The sequence below is a fragment of the Salvelinus fontinalis genome, chromosome 36 (genome assembly GCF_029448725.1).
Source record: "Salvelinus fontinalis isolate EN_2023a chromosome 36, ASM2944872v1, whole genome shotgun sequence".
Lineage (NCBI taxonomy): Eukaryota > Metazoa > Chordata > Actinopteri > Salmoniformes > Salmonidae > Salvelinus > Salvelinus fontinalis.
In genome coordinates this window covers 15,917,378-15,936,140 of record NC_074700.1, presented here as the reverse complement: position 1 = coordinate 15,936,140, position 18,763 = coordinate 15,917,378, and the positions used below count along the sequence as shown (strand labels likewise).

Here is an 18,763-nt window from a genome sequence, read left to right as displayed (position 1 = left end):
CAATCTCATAACATACCAAAAGTCTGAATTATGTCATTGGACAGACTGACATTTAAGTAATATAGTCAGTTTACCTTGTAAATTAAAATAATGGCTGGTGGGGGTCTATTTTGAGAGAGTGGGTCCACAGAAATTGACGTGAGATGAGTGGAGGCCCCACACACACACCTGTGATGTCACCCTATCCCAATCCCTCAGATAGAGACCCTCCACCAGTAACCACCATTGAATCTTAGCTAGAATGACAAGGAATAATGACTAGGCATCCTTTCCTAATCTATCCAGAACTCCTTAATTTCACAGCAGGTTTGTAAGTCCAAAATAAAATTACGTATAGTTAACTCCGTACCTGTAGTCAAACCCATCCTTCGCCTCCTCCCATTTCCTTTTTACCCCACCAAGCTTGTCCCAACCTTACACGCATCCACTTACTCATTCTCTCCCAACATATACCTTATACAGCCACTCCTACACCTGTATTCACCATCCTATTCTTATACACAAACGTTGACATGCATGCAATATGTTCCCCTTTGAAATGTCTTTTCAGTGTCCATGTAGCCCATTGTCATCGGATACTTCTACTGATAAGTCATAGAGAACAGTTATTTGGGGAAAGTAGGGTAGATTTATTTTAGGGAAGAGGGAAAGGATATTGTCTCAATTGACAAACTGGTCTTAAGAGTCACTGTAACCTAGTGCACTCATTTTTCCTACTTCGTCCTTTTCTTGTAGCTGGATTAGACTTCACAAGTGCCGATGAAGCCCCATTTTTGCGTTGTTCCCTTCAATACCTACAGCACTGCCCTGAAGCGGAACAGAGACTTGATCCCATTTTCCTCCAGTGATTGATCAGAATATATTCCTTGCGTCCCTCAGCCTAGGAGAAGTCATGGACGACTCAAATAGTCAGATTAACTCAAAGATACAATTTTTAGATCTCTGCGTGCAGTTTGAAGGAAGTAAGGTAGAAACGCCTGTTAGCAATTGCGCAAACGCTAGTTAGCAACTTAAAATTACACGCAGAGCCATCATTTTTTGTTGTTGTATCCATCAGTTAATCTGACTATGGGTAAGTAGAAAAATAGTGAGATTTTGGCAATCAAGCCATCTTTTAAAGCATATTCAGTCCTTTCAGGTCTGAATTTTGAATGGATAGGGTCTGATACTGAACTGAAATACTTACCAGTGCTGCAAGAAATGACCAAGTCCACCATTATGACTACCAATCCTGCCTGGAGAACAGTATTGGATGGACCACCACCACACCGTTCACCAAGAAGTAAAGAACAGAGTAAGTGTCCCTGCCAACAGTACGAAGGGTTCGTTTCAGTTAAATCACTAAATTAGTGGCTTCCTATCCATCTTAACAGTTTGAAAAGAGTAAAGCAATATCATTTAATGTTTAATATATGCACTTAGAAAGAAGCCTCTAGACACGAGGTGCACCCAAGATAAATGCATCCATTTGAACAGGACATTTAAATCCTCAACATGGTCTGTAGGGCGAGTGAAACACCAGCCTACCCTGGGTGAGGTGGAACACCTAGCCGCTATAGTGGCAAAATTACAAACTCTTATGCAGGTCATGTGTATAAACCTTACACCTGTCAATATCCACTGTCTGTTTCTCATGTAAGAAGAAGCCTGTCCCCCCCTTGTTTCTGAGTAACTTACTGTAATCACCTGGCCAAAGACAAAGGGCTGTCAGTGACCAGTTATTTGGTCCATCCCGTTCTTTCAAGGGCACAGCTGTGTGGAGATATGAAGAGAAAAGGCTAGTTTGAGCAGCAGAAACAATTCCATCAGCAGAAAGGAGCAACAAAACTGCCATTATCACTTGTTTCTATGCTCCCACTATGACCTCACACACCTGCTAAACTGCCACAGACAAGAGATCCAACTCTTGTTTGTTGGGCTCTTCACTGTTGCACCTGTCGTGTGATTGTTAACCAGCTCCATTTTTGCAAATCTTATAATAAGATAAGTTGAGAAATGTACAATCTCTTCCCTTCTGGTTAGAATTTCAACACCACTGAGGCTCAGAGGAACATGGCAGTCAGCTACTGCCCCTCCTGCAAGGTAGATGTGGCAAAGCTATGGGCCTGATGAGGGCACAGAAGACAGGGCATGAAATCAGACTGGGCACCCAGGTTGGTATTGGGAACACAAACTGGTGTATAGCTCATCTAAAAGAGCATTTGCCAAATGTAATATAGCCTTTAGCTTTCTGTAGCGAGGGTAGCAGTCCAGTCATTTGTTGTTGTACCAGACAAGGAAGAGCGACGTGTCCTGACACCTACAGGGGAACATAAAGGATCATTCTCCTATACGGTTATGACGATACACTGGCCCAGCCACAGTCCAGATAGAGCCCTACTAGATACTACACTAAATAGATCCATAGATACACATTTTAGATTTGTGAATCAATATCTCCATCTAGATCTTACAGCTGACTTCTCTGGGGAACCAAGGCCTCAGCTACTCTGACCCATAATGCAGAGGGTGGAAAGGGATTCAAAAAAAGTATCACATGATTTTAATTTGATCAGGAGTCAAGTTTAAAAAAATATTTTTTTTTTAGTTTCTCATCCAGTGCTTTAACAGGCACAGTGAGAGCCAGAGATACTGCAGGGAGAGACTTCCTGTCAGCATCAGATATCAAATCCTGCCCCACAGCACTAAAGCCAAGACCTGTTAAGATGCCATGTCATCTCAAGTTCTTGAGCTGACCAAACCTGAATTCCAGCCAATTTTGCTTCAAAATAAAGGTTTCAAAATATAGCTTCAACACAAGGTTTATTCCCAATGAATGAGAGGTCAGTAGTTACCAACAGGTATCTACCCTGACACGCAGTCTCAGCCCCTATATGGACCAACAACAAGGTGAGAGACTCTGCTGGGTGGAGGCTAACCAATTCTGACTGACATGGTGTGCCGTTCTCTGGCACTTTAGTATGGGGGTCTCCTTTCCCCCCTTCTTAGGATGTTTTCCCATCTACATAGTCGGCGATTGATATGTCATTTCTTGGTACAGAAATCCTTCACTATTTGGTGAATTGATTTAGTAACAGATTCAAGTGTTATGTTTTACTAGGCAAATGCCTTATTTCATGGAATACATTTAGTAGGGATATGAACCAATTTCACAGATTTGCAAACATGTTTTACATTTTTATTGGGCAACAGAGCATCTTCATGGTAGCAGCAATCAAAGCTCCCATCACAACAATCGCCACACACACAACTGCCACATACTGCCCACTGCGGGAGGCCTCCCTTCGAGTGTGTTTAAGAGGCAGCATAGGTGAGAGGGCAAAGGTTGGATTGACAGGGTGTTCAATAGAGACAATGCCGGTGTTGATGGCAGGGTAGCGGCACAGGATGGTTAGCCTAAAAAAAATATATATATACATAGAAATTCACATTTGAATAGTGTGAAACGTGGTGTGTGTGTGTTTACCTGTAAGGGGAGTCTCTGTGGATGGGGGGGTCATCCGTGGTGATAAGTTCTTTGGGGTACAGCACCTGGTTCGCATATACTAGGAAATTCCCCTCAACCTAGGTGAGGTAGAACATGTATGATTGACTTAGGTACAGTACACCACTGGTTATGTGTTAAGTAAAATTACTTTCAAGTACTACAAGTCGTTTTTTAGGGGGTATCTGTACTTTACTATTTATATTTTTGACACCTTTTACTTCTGCTTCACTGCATTCCTGAAGAAAAAAATAACTTTTTACTCCAAACATTTTACCTAACTCCCAAAACTACTACATGTTGACATGAAAATGGTCAAATGCACACACTTATCAAGAGAACATCCCTGGTCATCCCTACTGCCTCTGATCTGGCGGACTCACTAAACACAAATGCTTTTTTTGTAAATTATGTCTTAGTGTTGGAGTGTGACCCTGGCTATCTGTCAATAAAAAATTTAATAAAATTGTGAGGTCTGGTTTGTTTAATAAGGAATTTGAAATGGTTTATACTTTTGATACTGAAATACGCAATTCCCGTTACTTAAGTATATTTAGAACCAAATACTTTTACTCATGTAGTATTTTACTGTGTGACTTTCACTTGAGTCATTTGCTATTAAAAAGATATCTTTACTTTTATTCAAGTATGACAATTTAGTACTTTTTCCACCACTGCATGTAACATGATGAATCAACGTGCTAACACTCACGGTCGCAATGGTACCACAGGAATCCAGGGAGAAATTGAATAGGGCCCTGACGCTGTCCGTCTCTTGGGGGACACAGCTGGGGTCCAAAAGGGTGGTGCGTTTTGGTTGGGTGGGCGGGATGGTACGTGACGTATCAGTCACTACTACCATCCTCCCTTCTGGTAAGCACACTGGAAGTCAAGAGAGATCTAGGATCAGTTTTAACAGTGTTTGAATGAGGACATGTCGGTCAAGCCTTTCAATAGTACACCACAGGTGTGTTACCCAGTAACTCTCTGACACGGAAGGTGCAGCGATGGATGAGGCTGTTCTCCACCTTGAGTGTGTCTATGTCCACCACACTGACCTCCAGCCGGCCAACAACACCCTGCAAACTCACTTCCTAGAAGCGGGATGAGCCAGAGAGGAAGGAGAGATTGTATTGGACACTTTCATTATCATCGACTTACAAAAAGAAAATCTGTGCAGGTAAGTCATTTTTTTAAATTTAAAAATCACTATACCTTCAAAGTGTAGGCTCTCAAATTACTCTAAAAGGCCTATATTCCCAGTGAACGAATCCTTAATTCACAAATGAATCCTATATTGATGAAAAGGGGCTCATCTGTTGTACTGGAGATTTAATGAGATTAGGAATCACTTGTGTCAAAAGACAGTGGTACAGCACCCCTTGGGCCAGTTAGAGTTAAATTAAGGACACAGACAGATTATTCAGATTACTGGCCCACACTAACCGCTAGGCTACCTGCCGCCCTTTATCCATTTTATTCTAAAATTGATCAAATAAAATACAAAATTCATCAATCCACACAATACCCCACAATGACAAAGCAAAAACTGATTTAGACAGTTTTGCAAATGAAAAAAAAAAAAAAAAAAAAAACTTAAATATTACATTTACATAAGTATTCAGACCCTTTACTCAGTACTTTTTTGAAGCTCCTTTGCAGCGATTACAGCAGAGTGTTCTTGGGTAGGACATGACAAGGCTCTGGCTGGGTCACTCAAGGACATTGAGACTTGTCCCAAAGCCACTCCTGCGTTGTGTTGGCTCTGTGTTTGGTCATTGTCCTGTTGGAAAGTGAACCTTCGCCCCAGTCTGAGGTCCTGAGCGCTCTAGAGCAGGTTTTCAAGGATCTCTCTGTACTTTGCTCCATTCATCTTTGCCTCGATCCTGACTAGTCTACCAGTCGCTGCTGCTGACAAACATCCCCAGAGAATGATGCTGCCACTACCATTTTTCACCGTAAGGATGGTGCTAGGTTTCCTCCAGACGTGACACTTGGCATTCAGGCCAAAGCGGTCAATCTTGGTTTCATCAGACTAGATAATCTTTTTTCTCAAGGTCAGAGTTCTTTAGGAGCCTTTTGTCAAACTCCAAGTGGGCTGTCATGTGCCTTTTACTGAGGAGTGGCTTCCATCTGGCTACTAACACAAAGGCCTGATTGGTGGAGTGCTCCAGAGATGGTTGTCCTTCTGGAAGATTCTCCCATCTCCACAGAGGAACTCTGGAGCTCTGTCACAGTGACCATTGGGTTCTTGGTCACCTGCCTGACCAAGGCCCTTCTCCCCCGATTGCTCAGTTTGGCCGGGTGGCCAGCTCTAGTAAGAGTCTTGATGGTTCCAAACGTCTTCCATTTAAGAAGGATGAAGGTCACTGTGTTCTTGGTGACCTTCAATGTTGCAGAAATGTTTTGGTACTCTTCCCCAGATCTGTGCCTTGACACAATCCTGTCTCGGACAATTCCTTTGACATCATGTCTTGGTTTTTTCTCTGACCTTATATAGACAGGTGAGTGCCTTTCCAAATCATGTCCAATCAATTGAATTTACCACAGGTGGACTCAATCAAGTTGTAGAAAAAGGATGTTCAATGGAAACAGGATGCACCTGAGCTCAATTTCAAGTCTCATTGCAAAAGGTCTGAATACTTATGCAAATAAGGTATTTATGTTTTTCTATTTTTTATACATTTGCTAGAATTTCTAAAAACATGTTTTTTCGCTTAGTCATTACGGGCTATTTTTTGTAGATTGATGAGGGGGGAAATTATTTAATAGATTTAAGAATAAGGCTGTAACGTAGCAAAATGTGGAAAAGGGAAGGGGTCTGAATGCTTTCCAAATGCACTGTATAGACATGTTCTTGCTTAAAGATTTCAGAGATAGATAAGGAGAAGGATAGAGCACAACAATTGAATAACCATTTTAATATGACTGAGGTGGAAGAAACACAGCCATGAGAAAAGTGCCAGTTGAGTGGACAACCAAATCTCCAGTTAATTTACTTAGATATCCCTCCTCACCTCATAGGTCATGCCCGGACTATAGAGTGGGATCTCCACACTAAAGTAGTCCTCTTCTGTTTCCACGGTGAAGCCCCCCATTTCCACTAGCTCCCAGTCCAGCCGGCGGTCCCCAAGGAAGAGCTCCCAGCTCCGCTCCTGGGCCCCATAGTGCAGCAGCATCAGGAGGCCCCTCTCTGTGCACTTACCCTCCAGCCTGGGAGGTTCTGGTGCTGGGAGGATGCATGGAGGAGAGGGTGGGAAGAAGGAGAAGATTGGCGAAAGAGTCGCAGAGAGTGTAGGAATGAGGGATTTAAACAGGACAGGGAGGCAGGCAAACATGAGTTTAGTTCAAGTGACTTTGTATTAATTCTCTCTGTCAAGAGATGCATTTATATATAATCACCTGTCTGCTCTTGAACATCACTCACAATGGTGGCATTATGGTAGAAGACCTCTCCATGGGGTGAGATGGTCAGGGAAAAGGTGAGAGGGAGGGTGTACCTCCTATAGCCCCCATCAACATACTGACATAGAGGGAGAGCAGTGTACATTGCATCATTACATTATTAAGGTAAAAAACTGCTAGTGAGGTATGTATATTGTACATAATTGAAGTACACTGACTATACCAGACAAATTGCTACACCTTCCTAATATTGAGTTGCACCCCCCCATACATTAATTTATACTAGATTAAGCATACATTTTCATTAACTGTAATCTCATTAGTTATGTTCCAACAACCTCTCAATCATGTGCAAGTTATTTTTAAGTCTTGGTTCCAATAGTTTATATTTTTTTCTAAGAGAATGCCAGTTGGCTAGGTTCGGTATAGTTCACCCATCATATGAATATCCTTTGACTAAAATAGGATTCCCTCAAGATTGCTCTGATGTCCAAAGCTACATTTTGTGATAAAATGTTTTAAGTTGCATTTATTTGAAAATATCCACATTGGTCAGTGCAAAATGTATTTTTAATTCTGCCATGGGAATAATTGTATTTCCTACTACCACATCATGCCTTAAGTTTTCCATGTGGACCAATTTTTTTTTAAATAAATAAAAATAAAATAAAAAAATCGGTGAATTCTGAAAGCTATCCAAGCATTGTTCCATAGGGTTGTGTTTTAGGGAGTGATATTGGTTCTTGTAGAATACGTTTCATTTTCGTCCATATTGTTATAGTGTTCTTAACTATGAAATTAATGTTCTTAGCTTTATCCTTTGATAAAGTGCACATCTTCAATATGTAGCCTACCCATAGTTCCTCTTTAGCGCATTTAACTATATGAAGCAAGTAAAAGCCTTGGGTAGCGAGATGATACAATTCCAAGTCTGGAAGGTTAAAACCCTCCTCAGACTTAGGAAGATGTAAAACTTTCCTTTCTTATTCTATTAATTTTATTTGCTCATTTAAAAAGTATGTTATGACCGAGTATACTTTTGTAAAGAATGTCTGGTGGGGTAATTGGTATTAAATTAAAACTTTGGGAGCCATGCCATTCTGAAAAGGTTTAGAATGGCTTAGCTTATTTTATCTGTAAGATTTATGGGTAGATTGTTCCATTTTATTAGAAGTGCCTTCATATTGTTCAGTGAATGGGATAAAGTTATCTTTATATGTTTGTTGTCACTTATTAAGCATCATAAATGGCTATTTAATATTTTGTGATCCACATATTAAAGGATTGCTGTAGATTCTTTTCATATTGCCATTATTATAGTTTTCTTTCCCACGTTAATTTTATATCCGGAGATTTTGAAGTATTCTGAAATTACTTTTAGCAAAGGGGGCATTGAGTTTTCAATATTGGTCAGGTGTATCAGGAGATCTTCAAATAAGTTGAGTTTATATTCATGTTTACCAATATTGATACCTGTTAGGTTTGGGTCCTGTGTAATTCTTTCTGAAAGCTGTTCAGTTGCCAGTGCAAACAGGGAGGAGGGATTGGGGCCATTCCTGTCTTGTGCCCCTTTCTAATGCAATTTCATCAGATAAGGTACTATGTGTATATTTTTGCTTTCGGACATTTACATAATATTTTTATTACATTTACTTGTTCAGCTGGAAATGTGAAAGCTTCCAAAGTTTTGAATAGAAAAGGCTATTCAAGATGGTCAAAAGCCTTTTCAGCATCAACAGACATTATTGAGAAATCTATACCATTTGTTTGAGTTACTTGTTTGTAAGTGTCTTTTTAACAAACCCTGTTTAATTGATATGTATCAAGTCTGAAATGCCTAGTTAAATTAAGGTTAAATAAAATACAAATATATGACTTTCTATTGCTTAGAAGTTTGTTTTTATTTTATTGAGAGGTAAGGGTCGAGTTAAGCGTCCTCCGAAACTTGACCCACCAAACCGTGCTTCTTAACACCCGCCCACCTAACTCCGAAGACAGACGCACCAATGTGTCGGAGGAAACACCGTTCACCTGACAACCGAGGTCAGCCTGCAGGTGCACGCCACAAGGAGTCGCTAGAGTGCGATGAGCCAAGTAAAGCCCCACCCCCGGCCAAACCCTCCCCTAACCCGGACGACGCTGGGCCAAATTGTGCGCCACCCTAAGGGACTCCCGATCACGGCCAGTTGTGATACAGCCCGGAATCGAACCCGGGTCCGTAGTGACGCCTCTAGCACTGCCTTACATGGAACCCAAACTGGCTGCGCGCGTGCACGCCATCGTGCATACATTTATTTTGTCCCCCCACACCAAATGCGATCACGACACGCAGGTTAAAATATCAAAACAAACTCAACCAATTATATTAATTTAGGGACAGGTCAAAAAAGCATTAAACATTTATGGCAATTTAGCTAGTTAACTTGCTAGCTAATTTTTACTATTTAGCTAGCTTGCTGTTGCTAGATAATTTGTCATGGGATATAAACATTGAGTTGTTATTTTACCTGAAATGCACAAGGTCCTCTACTCCGCCAATTAATCCACACATAAAACGGTCAACCAAATCGTTTCTAGTCATCTCTCTTCCTTCCAGGCCTTTTCTTCTCTTGACTTCATATTGTGATTGGCAACTTCCAGAAATTAGGTGCATTGACTCGTTCGTCTTTCAGTTACCCACGTAGGTATAACCAATGAGGAGATGGCACGTGGGTACCTGCTTCTATAAACCAATGAGGAGATGGGAGAGGCAGGACTTGCAGCGCGATCTGCGTCAGAAATAGAACTGATTTCTAATTTAGCCCTTGGCAACGCAGACGCTCGTTGGCGCGCGCGAGCAGTGTGGGTGCCTTAATTGAATATCATCGATTTCTACATTTATTTTGCAACGCTCGCGCACGCGACCCGTGTGGTCAGCCTGTTGTACCGCTGCGCCACTCAGGAGGCCGCATTAATGTTTTGACAGTATTTATTTTGGTGATGTGATTATTTTTTGTCTTCTGATAATTGTTGTTTCATTCTGATTTATATTCATTTTTCATAGCCTCTTAAAATTGTCATTAATCAAGTTATTTCTAATTACCGCATTTGTATTGTATAAGGGGTTTAGCATGTATTTGTTTTGTTAGAACTGCGAGATATTTACCAGGTTAATTTGTGATTAAGTAATAGGCTTTGAGTTTAACCTGTAAATTGTTGTCTCTCTTCAAAAGTAAAAGATTGTATTCCTGCTGAAGTTCAGACATTTTCTAAAGATTTTTTATGGGTGCTTTCTAAGATAATACATCACTATCTTTTCATTTCTAAATCAGATTTAGCTTTCTCCAAGCGTTAATAAAGGCATTCAAGATTATATCAGAGTAGTCCTTTCTTTATCGTCTAGGTTTACATTTATAAATGGTAAAAAAAAACATTTACGTAGCCCATTTAATACACTTTAGGTCCAGAAGATGCCCTCTGTTCATTCTCTACATTCTGCAGCATAGGCCTCTCCAACCCAGCTGTTCTTTACATATTCAATTTCTAAAAAAAAATTATGCAACACTTGCAAGATAACCACATCTGCCCACAATCTCTTCAAAATGTTCCAGAACCATATGCTCCCCACCCCCATCATGGAGCCCATTATGAATTGGATTTTGTTGGTCTTTACTTGTATAAAATCAAAGTTAACCTTCTGTTCCGTCTATTGTAGAAGAAACAAATAAAACATTTTAGCAGACATGAGGGTGGTGGGCACTCCATAGAATGGGAGGATCATAGTATAAATACATAGTTATTGTATACATTACATATATAGAGTGTGTGGGCTGAGCAGACATTTAACAAAAAACAAAGCCCATCTTTGCACTTGAGAAGCTGTGCCTTTTTAGAGTTAAGCTCCAACTCCTCTCCTAATGTAGTAAAACGATGGATTATTTAATTATACATACATTGGAGAAAGACTGCCACTTAGGTACTGTGGTCGGTTTGTATTACCTTATAAATTAAAGTATGGTGGCTGGTGGGGGTCTACTTGGGGAGACCGGGCCCACAGAGACTGAAATGGGATGAGTGGAAGCCCCACGCAAGGAATAATGATTCGTCATCCTTTCCTAATCTGTCCAGCACTCTTATTCATTTTACAATGGCTTTACAAGTCACAAAAAAATACATTTACATTGTAGTATAATTAAGTCCTTCCTTTTCTCCCTCTCCCAAACCAAATCCATCACTCCCTCCCAGTTCTCCCCCACTCAAGCTTATCCCAACCCATCTTTACTCACCCTTGTCCACCTAAACCAAGCTTGTCCCACCCCCCCTTCCTTGCCGTCTCTTACCCACCCAGGCTAAATTTATCCTAATCTCCTCTTTTTCCCCCTCGGACTTGGGAGAGGCGAAGGTTGAGAGCCATGCGTCCTCCGAAACACGACCCTGGCAAGCTGCACTGCTTCTTGACACATTGCTCGCTTATCCCCGAAGCCAGTCGAACCAATGTGTCGGAGGAAACGCTGTACAACTGGCGACTCAGTTGTATAGGCAAAGTCAGCGTGCATGCGTCTGGCCCGCCACAAGGAGTAGCTAGAGCACAATGGGACAAGGACATCCCGGCCGGCCAAACCCTCCCCTAACCAGGAAGATGCTGAGGCAATTGTGGCCGGCTCATGGGTCTCCTGGTCGCGTCCGGCTGCGACACAGCCTGGGATCGAATCCGGGTCTGTAGTGTGGACATGGATTTTTATCTTCTTTCCCCCTTGTGCCTTCAGAATGTCAACTTTGGTCTGATAGTTCCACAGCGTAACGATTACCATGAGGGCATTTAGCATTCTTCTGTTTGATGTCGATCCGATGGAGTCGCTCGAGATTCTTTGGTGATGCATCCATGCCAAGCTTCTCCAATATCAGCTTGATCACGTAGCTGGAAAGGTCTCCTTTTTTTCTCGTATTCCGGTAGGTACAACATTAATTATTTTGTCTCATTCCGTTTTCTTGCTGGTCCAGTTCATCTTCTAAAAAGTTTGCACCTTTGTTTCCAGAAGGCTCATTTTGTTGTCCAGTTCATCCACTCGCCCACCCTGTATATGGCATATCCAACACGATAGACTACTTTCCTTTCGAGCAAATCTACTTTTAACAACAAATTCTGAGTTTGTTTTTGGGAGCATTGAGAGCATTTTAGCTATGTTTTCCTGGATATCCTTCAGCTGTTCATTGCTCTCATTTGAATCTCCAAGTTGCTCTTTGTCTTCTCCTCTAAGAGAAGCCTTGGCTTGTTGGGTTTGAGTTGCAGCGTCGCTTTACCCACAGATTGGTTCGCTGTTGTATATAAAACTGGCCGCTCACTCTCTCCTGGTTGCTTTGAGATATATTGAGCTATGAATTCTAGAGGCATAATTTAAACTATGTTGTCCAGTTTCAACATACAACCACAGTTTTGATGGTACAAACAGAGCTATTCACACCCCATGCTTCCTATCGGTCAGTGCATGCGCCTCGTCGGTTGATGGACCATTCTTGAAACACACATGAAACCGTTGAGTGTGAAACACCCAGCAGTGTTGCAGTTCTTGACACAAACTTGGCACCTACTACCATAGCCCGTTCAAAGGCACTTAAATCTTTTGTCTTGACCATTCACCCTCTGAATGGCACACATACACCATCGTCAGCAGCATACCACCCTGCATACCACTACTGGCTTGCTTCTGAAGCTAAGCAGGGTTGGTCCTGGTCAGTCCCTGGATGGGAGACCAGATGCTGCTGGAAGTGGTGTTGGAGGGCCAGTAGGAGGCACTCTTTCCTCTGGTCTAAAAAAAATATCCCAATGCCCCAGGGCAGTGATTGGGGACACTGCCCTGTGTAGGGTGCCGTCTTTCGGATGGGACGTTAAACGGGTGTCCTGACTCTCTGAGGTCATTAAAGATCCCATGGCACTTATCGTAAGAGTAGGGGTGTTAACCCCGGTGTCCTGGCTAAATTCCCAATCTGGCCCTCAAACCATCATGGTCACCTAATAATCCCCAGTTTACAATTGGCTCATTCATCTCCCTCCTCTCCCCTGTAACTATTCCCCAGGTCGTTGCTGCAAATGAGAACGTGTTCAGTCAACTTACCTGGTAAAATAAAAAATGTCTCAAGGCTTAAAAATCCTTCTTTAACCTATTTCTTCCCCTAAGGTTACACTGTTTAAAGTGGATTTTATCCCGCAAGTCTAACTAGCATAATAATAAAAAATTCCCCATAATAATCTGTCCGTTTAAACTAGAGACATCTGTTTTTCTAATATGACCCCTCTGTGGAAATGTGAGACTCTTGTGAGGCCCACTGCCCCACAAGACTCATCTGAATGTCGCACGGTACCAGTTAAAAAAATGTATGGAAGTATATGGATACTGTTTAGTGCCAAAAATAAAAAATCCTGATCTTTCCTATATCTCTGATGTAGGACAGACACTTCAGAACAAACTTCCTTTAGATACATTTTGGGGACTATCTGTAATTCAATGCATTTGAATGGGCTAATAGAAGTAAGGCCAAATTCAAATGTTCAATCAAATATTTTTGGGGGATACTTCAAAGAGTCTTAAAATTCTAAATCAAATAGCTAAATGATCCTTGTTATGACCTTCTTAAAACAATTCCATATAGCTTAGTAGAACCTCCCCTCCGCCGGTTTAGACAGGGCTTAGACTGGAAAGGGTTTAACAAGTGACATCAATAAAGGATCAAAGCTTTCATCTGGTTAGTTTATGTCATGGAAAGAGCAGGTTTTCTTAATGTTTTGTATACTCAGTGTACATCTCCACAATTGGTGCTTCTCTGCCTCTCTTCATTAGTCTTACCTTCTGAAGAACAGAGGGGTGTGAGAAGGGGGCATGAAGCTGGTAGGAATGTGACCCGTTGGGGTAGGGGACCTGAACCCAGGACAAAGTGTCCCCCTCACTCCCCCCGGTGACGTTGTGGAGGGACACGTCAGGAGGGAACACACCCAGGGAGACAGAGAACACCTTCTGGGATGATATGGTGTCTGAGGAGGGAACAGAGTTAGTGGGTGTGGAGTCATGATCAAAGGATCCAAATAGACTGGTATTGAAGCATTGCAATTACTGTTAACTATTGTGGGTTTTAGTGGCAATCTAATTCACCTCTCTTTTTCTTTCAATCTCTCCCATAAATATGCAGCCTTTGGCATTTTTTATAACTTATGCCAGTTTTCGAGCAGAGGCCAACCATTGTGGTAATATAGCAAATTTGGCCGAATTCATTCAAAGCAGAGATTCATATTTGAGTTCCAAAGTGACCAATCCCTGTCATTCGTTGAGCTCATTAGTACTCATAGTAGATGGATACTGACTGTCTGTGAGTGTGGGGGTCCGGGGGACGTAGGCGGTCTTGAGGAACCTGAAGGAGCGATGCTGGGTGAGGGGCCACCGGTCATCCTCCCACTGGTGCATGTAGAACAGGTCTACAGACAGAGACTGGCTGTACTGGCCCTCCAACACACCACTCTGAGACAAGAAAGAGCAGTTGAATGTGTGTGTGTGTGTGTGTGTGCATGCATGCGTGTGTGTGTGTACCTTAACGTGTGTTCCTTCGGCTCCGAATGGAACGCTGACCTCCACCACTCCATCCCTCAGGCCAATCTCATACCCCCTGTCCTTGATCACAGACTCACTCAGGGCAAGCGTCTCCACCCCTATTCTCATGCCCCTGTCCCTGAACCTCCCATGGACCAGGGGGGAGAGGACATGGGGGACAGGCCAGAGCAGGTGGGCACCATCCACTGTCGCCTCATCTGGAGGAGTTAAGGGAGGCAGGGGGGGATGGAAAGGGGGACAGAGGACGAAAGTGATAAGAATAAGGAGATTGTAGGTTCAAAAGAGGATTGCAAATAGGATCAAGGTCAAAGCTAAGATTCTCATTGTCATTTGTATTCACTAATAAATAGACCACATACTCATGGAGCAGGCCACTGTGGCATCGATGGCAAGGACCTTCCCTTGATGTGGGTACAGGATGGTAGCATTGACTACCTCCAACTCCACCCCTTTCTCCTGTGTAGGCATGGTCAAGTAAAAGACAAGAGTTACTATAACGTGTATACCAATATATTCATATCACATGCAAACAGAGCACAGTAAACACTCTCATCAGAAGTACCTTGATGGTGTAGGAGAGGGGTGAGGAGTAGGGGCAGCGCAGGATAATCCTGGAGCCTGACTCAGAGATGTGGTAGCCCAGGTCACTGGCCTCCGTCATGGTCCTGGGTCTAACCTCCTCCTTGGTGTGGCCTGGTCTGTGGAACATCATGCCTCTCTTTCCCACCTCCTTTTTCTTCTGCCAAGAGTGTAATGCAGCTGGAACCGGTCCCTTTATGGACACCTTGGAGAACAATTAAAGAAGAGACACAGTGTAAAACAGAAGCGATTTGAAACATGTGAGTTTGGCCAAGTTCCATGTGCAGATAGACAGTACATTTCTACTCTATTGTGATCTGATGGACCTGTAAGTCACCTCCATGTAGTTCTCCTCACAGACGAGCTCCCGGAAGCCCCAGGGCCACTGGGCTGAGCAGTGGAGCAGGAAGGGGTACCCTAGGTCCCTCCCATTCACCTGCCGGGTCACCAACCACACCTTCAGACGGAACTCCGAGTCCCCCTGCACAGAAGAGGTTCTTATTCAATTCCGTTCAATCAGAAAACAAGCTAGAAGTCAAGCTAATTAACTTAGATTCATTATATTGATCATATCTGAATTTGACTGCAAATACCAGTATATTGAATATATATCCATTATGGGTCAATCAAGTTCACCTGGTTGTTGACGTGGCAGGCGAGGAACGAGGCGCGGAACACCAGGTCTCCATGGTGATTTAAGAGCATGGTGTAGCCACACTCTGTGGCCTTTCGGCCAGACAGGAAGTGAACTCCCTGGTGGTCTGATGACAGCGGTTTAGAGGAAGCGTCAATATTCACAGTGCAGCTGGCTATGGTGTCTTCATAGAGATAGATAGAGGACTCAAGTGCCCAGAAAGCCAGTTTTAGCATGGGCAGCTCCATTGAGGACTTTCACCATTTTGAAGTAGTCAACTGGGTGGGACTTTCTATGGGTTAAGGAAGGACCAAATAATTCCATCCAGGTCATCAGGAGAGATAAGCCAATGAATTATACTTGTGAGCAAACATTTCATAACTGCAGGTGGTAGTAAATCCGCAACCCGGGCTTAGTACCTACACACTCCAGGTGGCAGTATGCACCCTTTCAGTTTGTTTTACGAACTCATAGAAGTAGTAGAAGAAAAATGACTACTTAGAAATGCATATGGCCTCAATGGCGCTGCCCATGCTCTTGGACGCCATTATGGGACCGATACAATGCTACGTCCTCTAACTGTCTCTTTAGGTGTACTCTACAGTCAGATTATATTCTTGGTCTCCCCGAAATGTTTACATTCTAGACAAATTCAGTTTAAGATTATCAAGTAGTGGGGTGGCAGGTAGCCTAGTGGTTAGAGTGTTGGACTAGTAACCGAAAGGTTACAAGATCGAATCCCCGAGCTGACAAGGAAAAATAATCTGTCATTCTACCCCTGAACAAGGCAGTTAACCCAATGTTCCTAGGCCGTCATTGAAAATAAGAATTTGTTCTTAACTGACTTGCCTAGTTAAAGGTAAAGAAAATCATTTAAAAAAAGTACAACACACCAGTGGCAGTTGGGTAAAAGAATGGCTGTATCCATATGTCAACCAATAATATTACACTCGCACCTTGAACGTCGAATCGGCTCATAGGGCCAAGGGATCCAGACCTGACAAACAGCCAGAAGTGACGCTCATGACACTCAGACCGGAATGTTCCTATAACACAAGACAGAATGAATTTATGGTAATGATTCCATGACACAGAACATGTTTTGTTTAGTATGAATCAGCCATAAAAGCTGACTAAACAGTGGCATGCTGTTTTTGAACAGATGATGTTTGTTTATGGTGTATCCGTCTCTCTATGACACAGAAATTAACCACATTCAATCACAATAACAACATGGTGAATGAATAATAAGATTATGTACTGTTTTATTGTGTCCTTGTTTCAGGGTTATTTTCAAATCCTGTTAGATATGCATGAATCTAAGATTCACTTTCATTGTGAATATTTCATTGGATGATGTCCAAATAAATCCTCTCCATTTTTGCATTAGAGTCTCAGTTTTGGATTTGTCCACATTTGACAAGTGTGCGGGTCTCCATCTCTCCTAGAAATCTATTTGGCAGAAGTCTCCTTTACTGTATTGCTACTAAGAAAGGTTATGCTATAAATGGCCAACAGGGGACAACACTCATACAACATAGTTCTCGTGAGAGAATCAGTATGGTGGGTGAGAGCAGGGCTGTATTCATTACGTCCTGCAATGGAAACAGTTTAAAATTGAAGAAACAAACAGAGCAAACGTAACAGAGGGACCAACCTGATTTTGTCCAATAGAAACTCTTGTTTCAAAACATTTTCCATTTGGAGTATAGGATTTGTTGCAAAATGCTTTTCAGAATCGGCATAATGAATACACCCCAGAGGTGTTACCATTAGTTCAAAACATTTTGCAACAGAAACCGTTTACTCACAACAGAAAACACTTTACAATGAAAACGTGAGTTAGTATTGGACAAAATTCAAGTAGGTCCCTCCCCTTTTGGTTCTGTTTGGTTCCTCGTAAATAAACAACAGTACTGTAAATCAAATCAAACTTACCAACTGGTACAGGAGTTGGAATACTGAGTGTAGCACAGAGTAACAGTATGCTGGAAGAAATGTTGGTAGAAGTGAGGAATTAAAATGTATATGTGGATGATCTATTCTATTAATGTGACCAGATACTACCACAGTCACTACATTCACCTCTTCAAACTCACCACAGAATGATTTTGATAACCCTAACTTTCATTGTACAAGGTATGGTCATGTTTGGTATTGTGTAAAGGTGTAGTGAAAAGTAACTTAATTTCTATTTTCCTTATCTTTCTCTATTTTCTTTTGCAATTCATCAAACTTCTTCCATGATTGGCGCCATTTTGACTGTCAGTGGCAGCCACACCTGTCCATGCCCTAATTGGTAGAGCACTGATTGCTTTCATAAGATCCACCAGTCAACAAGGCACAATCAATAACTTCTACTTGGCTGCCAACTCATTATAAAAGTAGACAATTTTCAAGCAAATATTCAAACCGCATTCATTAATTTGCCATTATACGTATTTCTAAAATCACCATAGGCTTACGCCAAGACCCGTATTTATCCTACTTTTGTTACAGGGGAATATATAGATGATACCTTGTGTGTGTTAGACAACACCTAAGAGATAAACTCGAAAAACAAGTGTCTCCCGAAATAAGATCCGTAATGTAGATCTCTGTCTTTAAACAACATTTTCTAATTGTATCGCAGAAAGACGCATTAATTAATGATGCAGAATAAATTAAGTGAAGATGAATGAAAAAAGAGGGAAGGAATATGTGCGTTTGCAATCGCATCTTTTTATGTAGGTTTGACAGCGAAACTAAAATACACCGTTCTAGGTTTAGATTTGTACAGTGACAACAAGATGAGCAGCGGCAGTGTAAGTAACCAGCCTAAAACGAGGCCTCTATTCTGTTTTGTAAAAGAATCATTATGAATCGGTTGATTACAATGAAACGTGTCCTGTAGCCTATGTAGGCCTATTCAATCACCCACAGTTGAAATGTTATCGAATGATTCAAACACAGCTCGTGATAACCTTTTTATTTCATTTGCATTCATCACCATGCATCTAAATGTCAGTAGATGTATTTAATTGTGCACCATATATTAGGCTACTTGTCAAGGATGCTGATGCTAAGGCGTTGCTAGGAGATGAG

General features: G+C 41.9%; 1 protein-coding gene across 1 annotated transcript; it reads right to left on the bottom strand.

The window, feature by feature from the left end:
• Positions 1-3,170: 3,170 nt before the first annotated feature.
• LOC129835438 (uncharacterized) lies at positions 3,171-17,942 on the bottom strand. Its single transcript, XM_055901078.1, has 16 exons — positions 17,779-17,942; positions 17,618-17,667; positions 16,636-16,725; positions 15,682-15,806; positions 15,383-15,526; positions 15,029-15,250; positions 14,826-14,922; positions 14,446-14,663; positions 14,223-14,376; positions 13,711-13,895; positions 6,887-7,007; positions 6,502-6,713; positions 4,461-4,578; positions 4,197-4,366; positions 3,467-3,564; positions 3,171-3,396 (listed from the first exon to the last, which is right to left on the bottom strand). Exons 1-16 carry the CDS (start codon positions 17,826-17,828, stop codon positions 3,171-3,173), a joined length of 2,280 nt encoding a protein of 759 aa, XP_055757053.1. The 5' UTR covers positions 17,829-17,942.
• Between the last annotated feature and the right edge of the window lie 821 nt (positions 17,943-18,763).

Bases quoted from the DNA above. Each gene is read 5' to 3' on its own strand.
- LOC129835438 (XM_055901078.1), bottom strand. From the start codon at position 17,828: ATGACCATACCTTGTACAATGAAAGTTAGGGTTATCAAAATCATTCTG. The intron at 6,714-6,886 runs GTGATTATATAT...GCATCCTCCCAG, and splicing joins TGATGTTCAAGAGCAGACAG to CACCAGAACCTCCCAGGCTG. The intron at 4,367-4,460 runs GTAACACACCTG...CTTGACTTCCAG, and splicing joins CCGTGTCAGAGAGTTACTGG to TGTGCTTACCAGAAGGGAGG.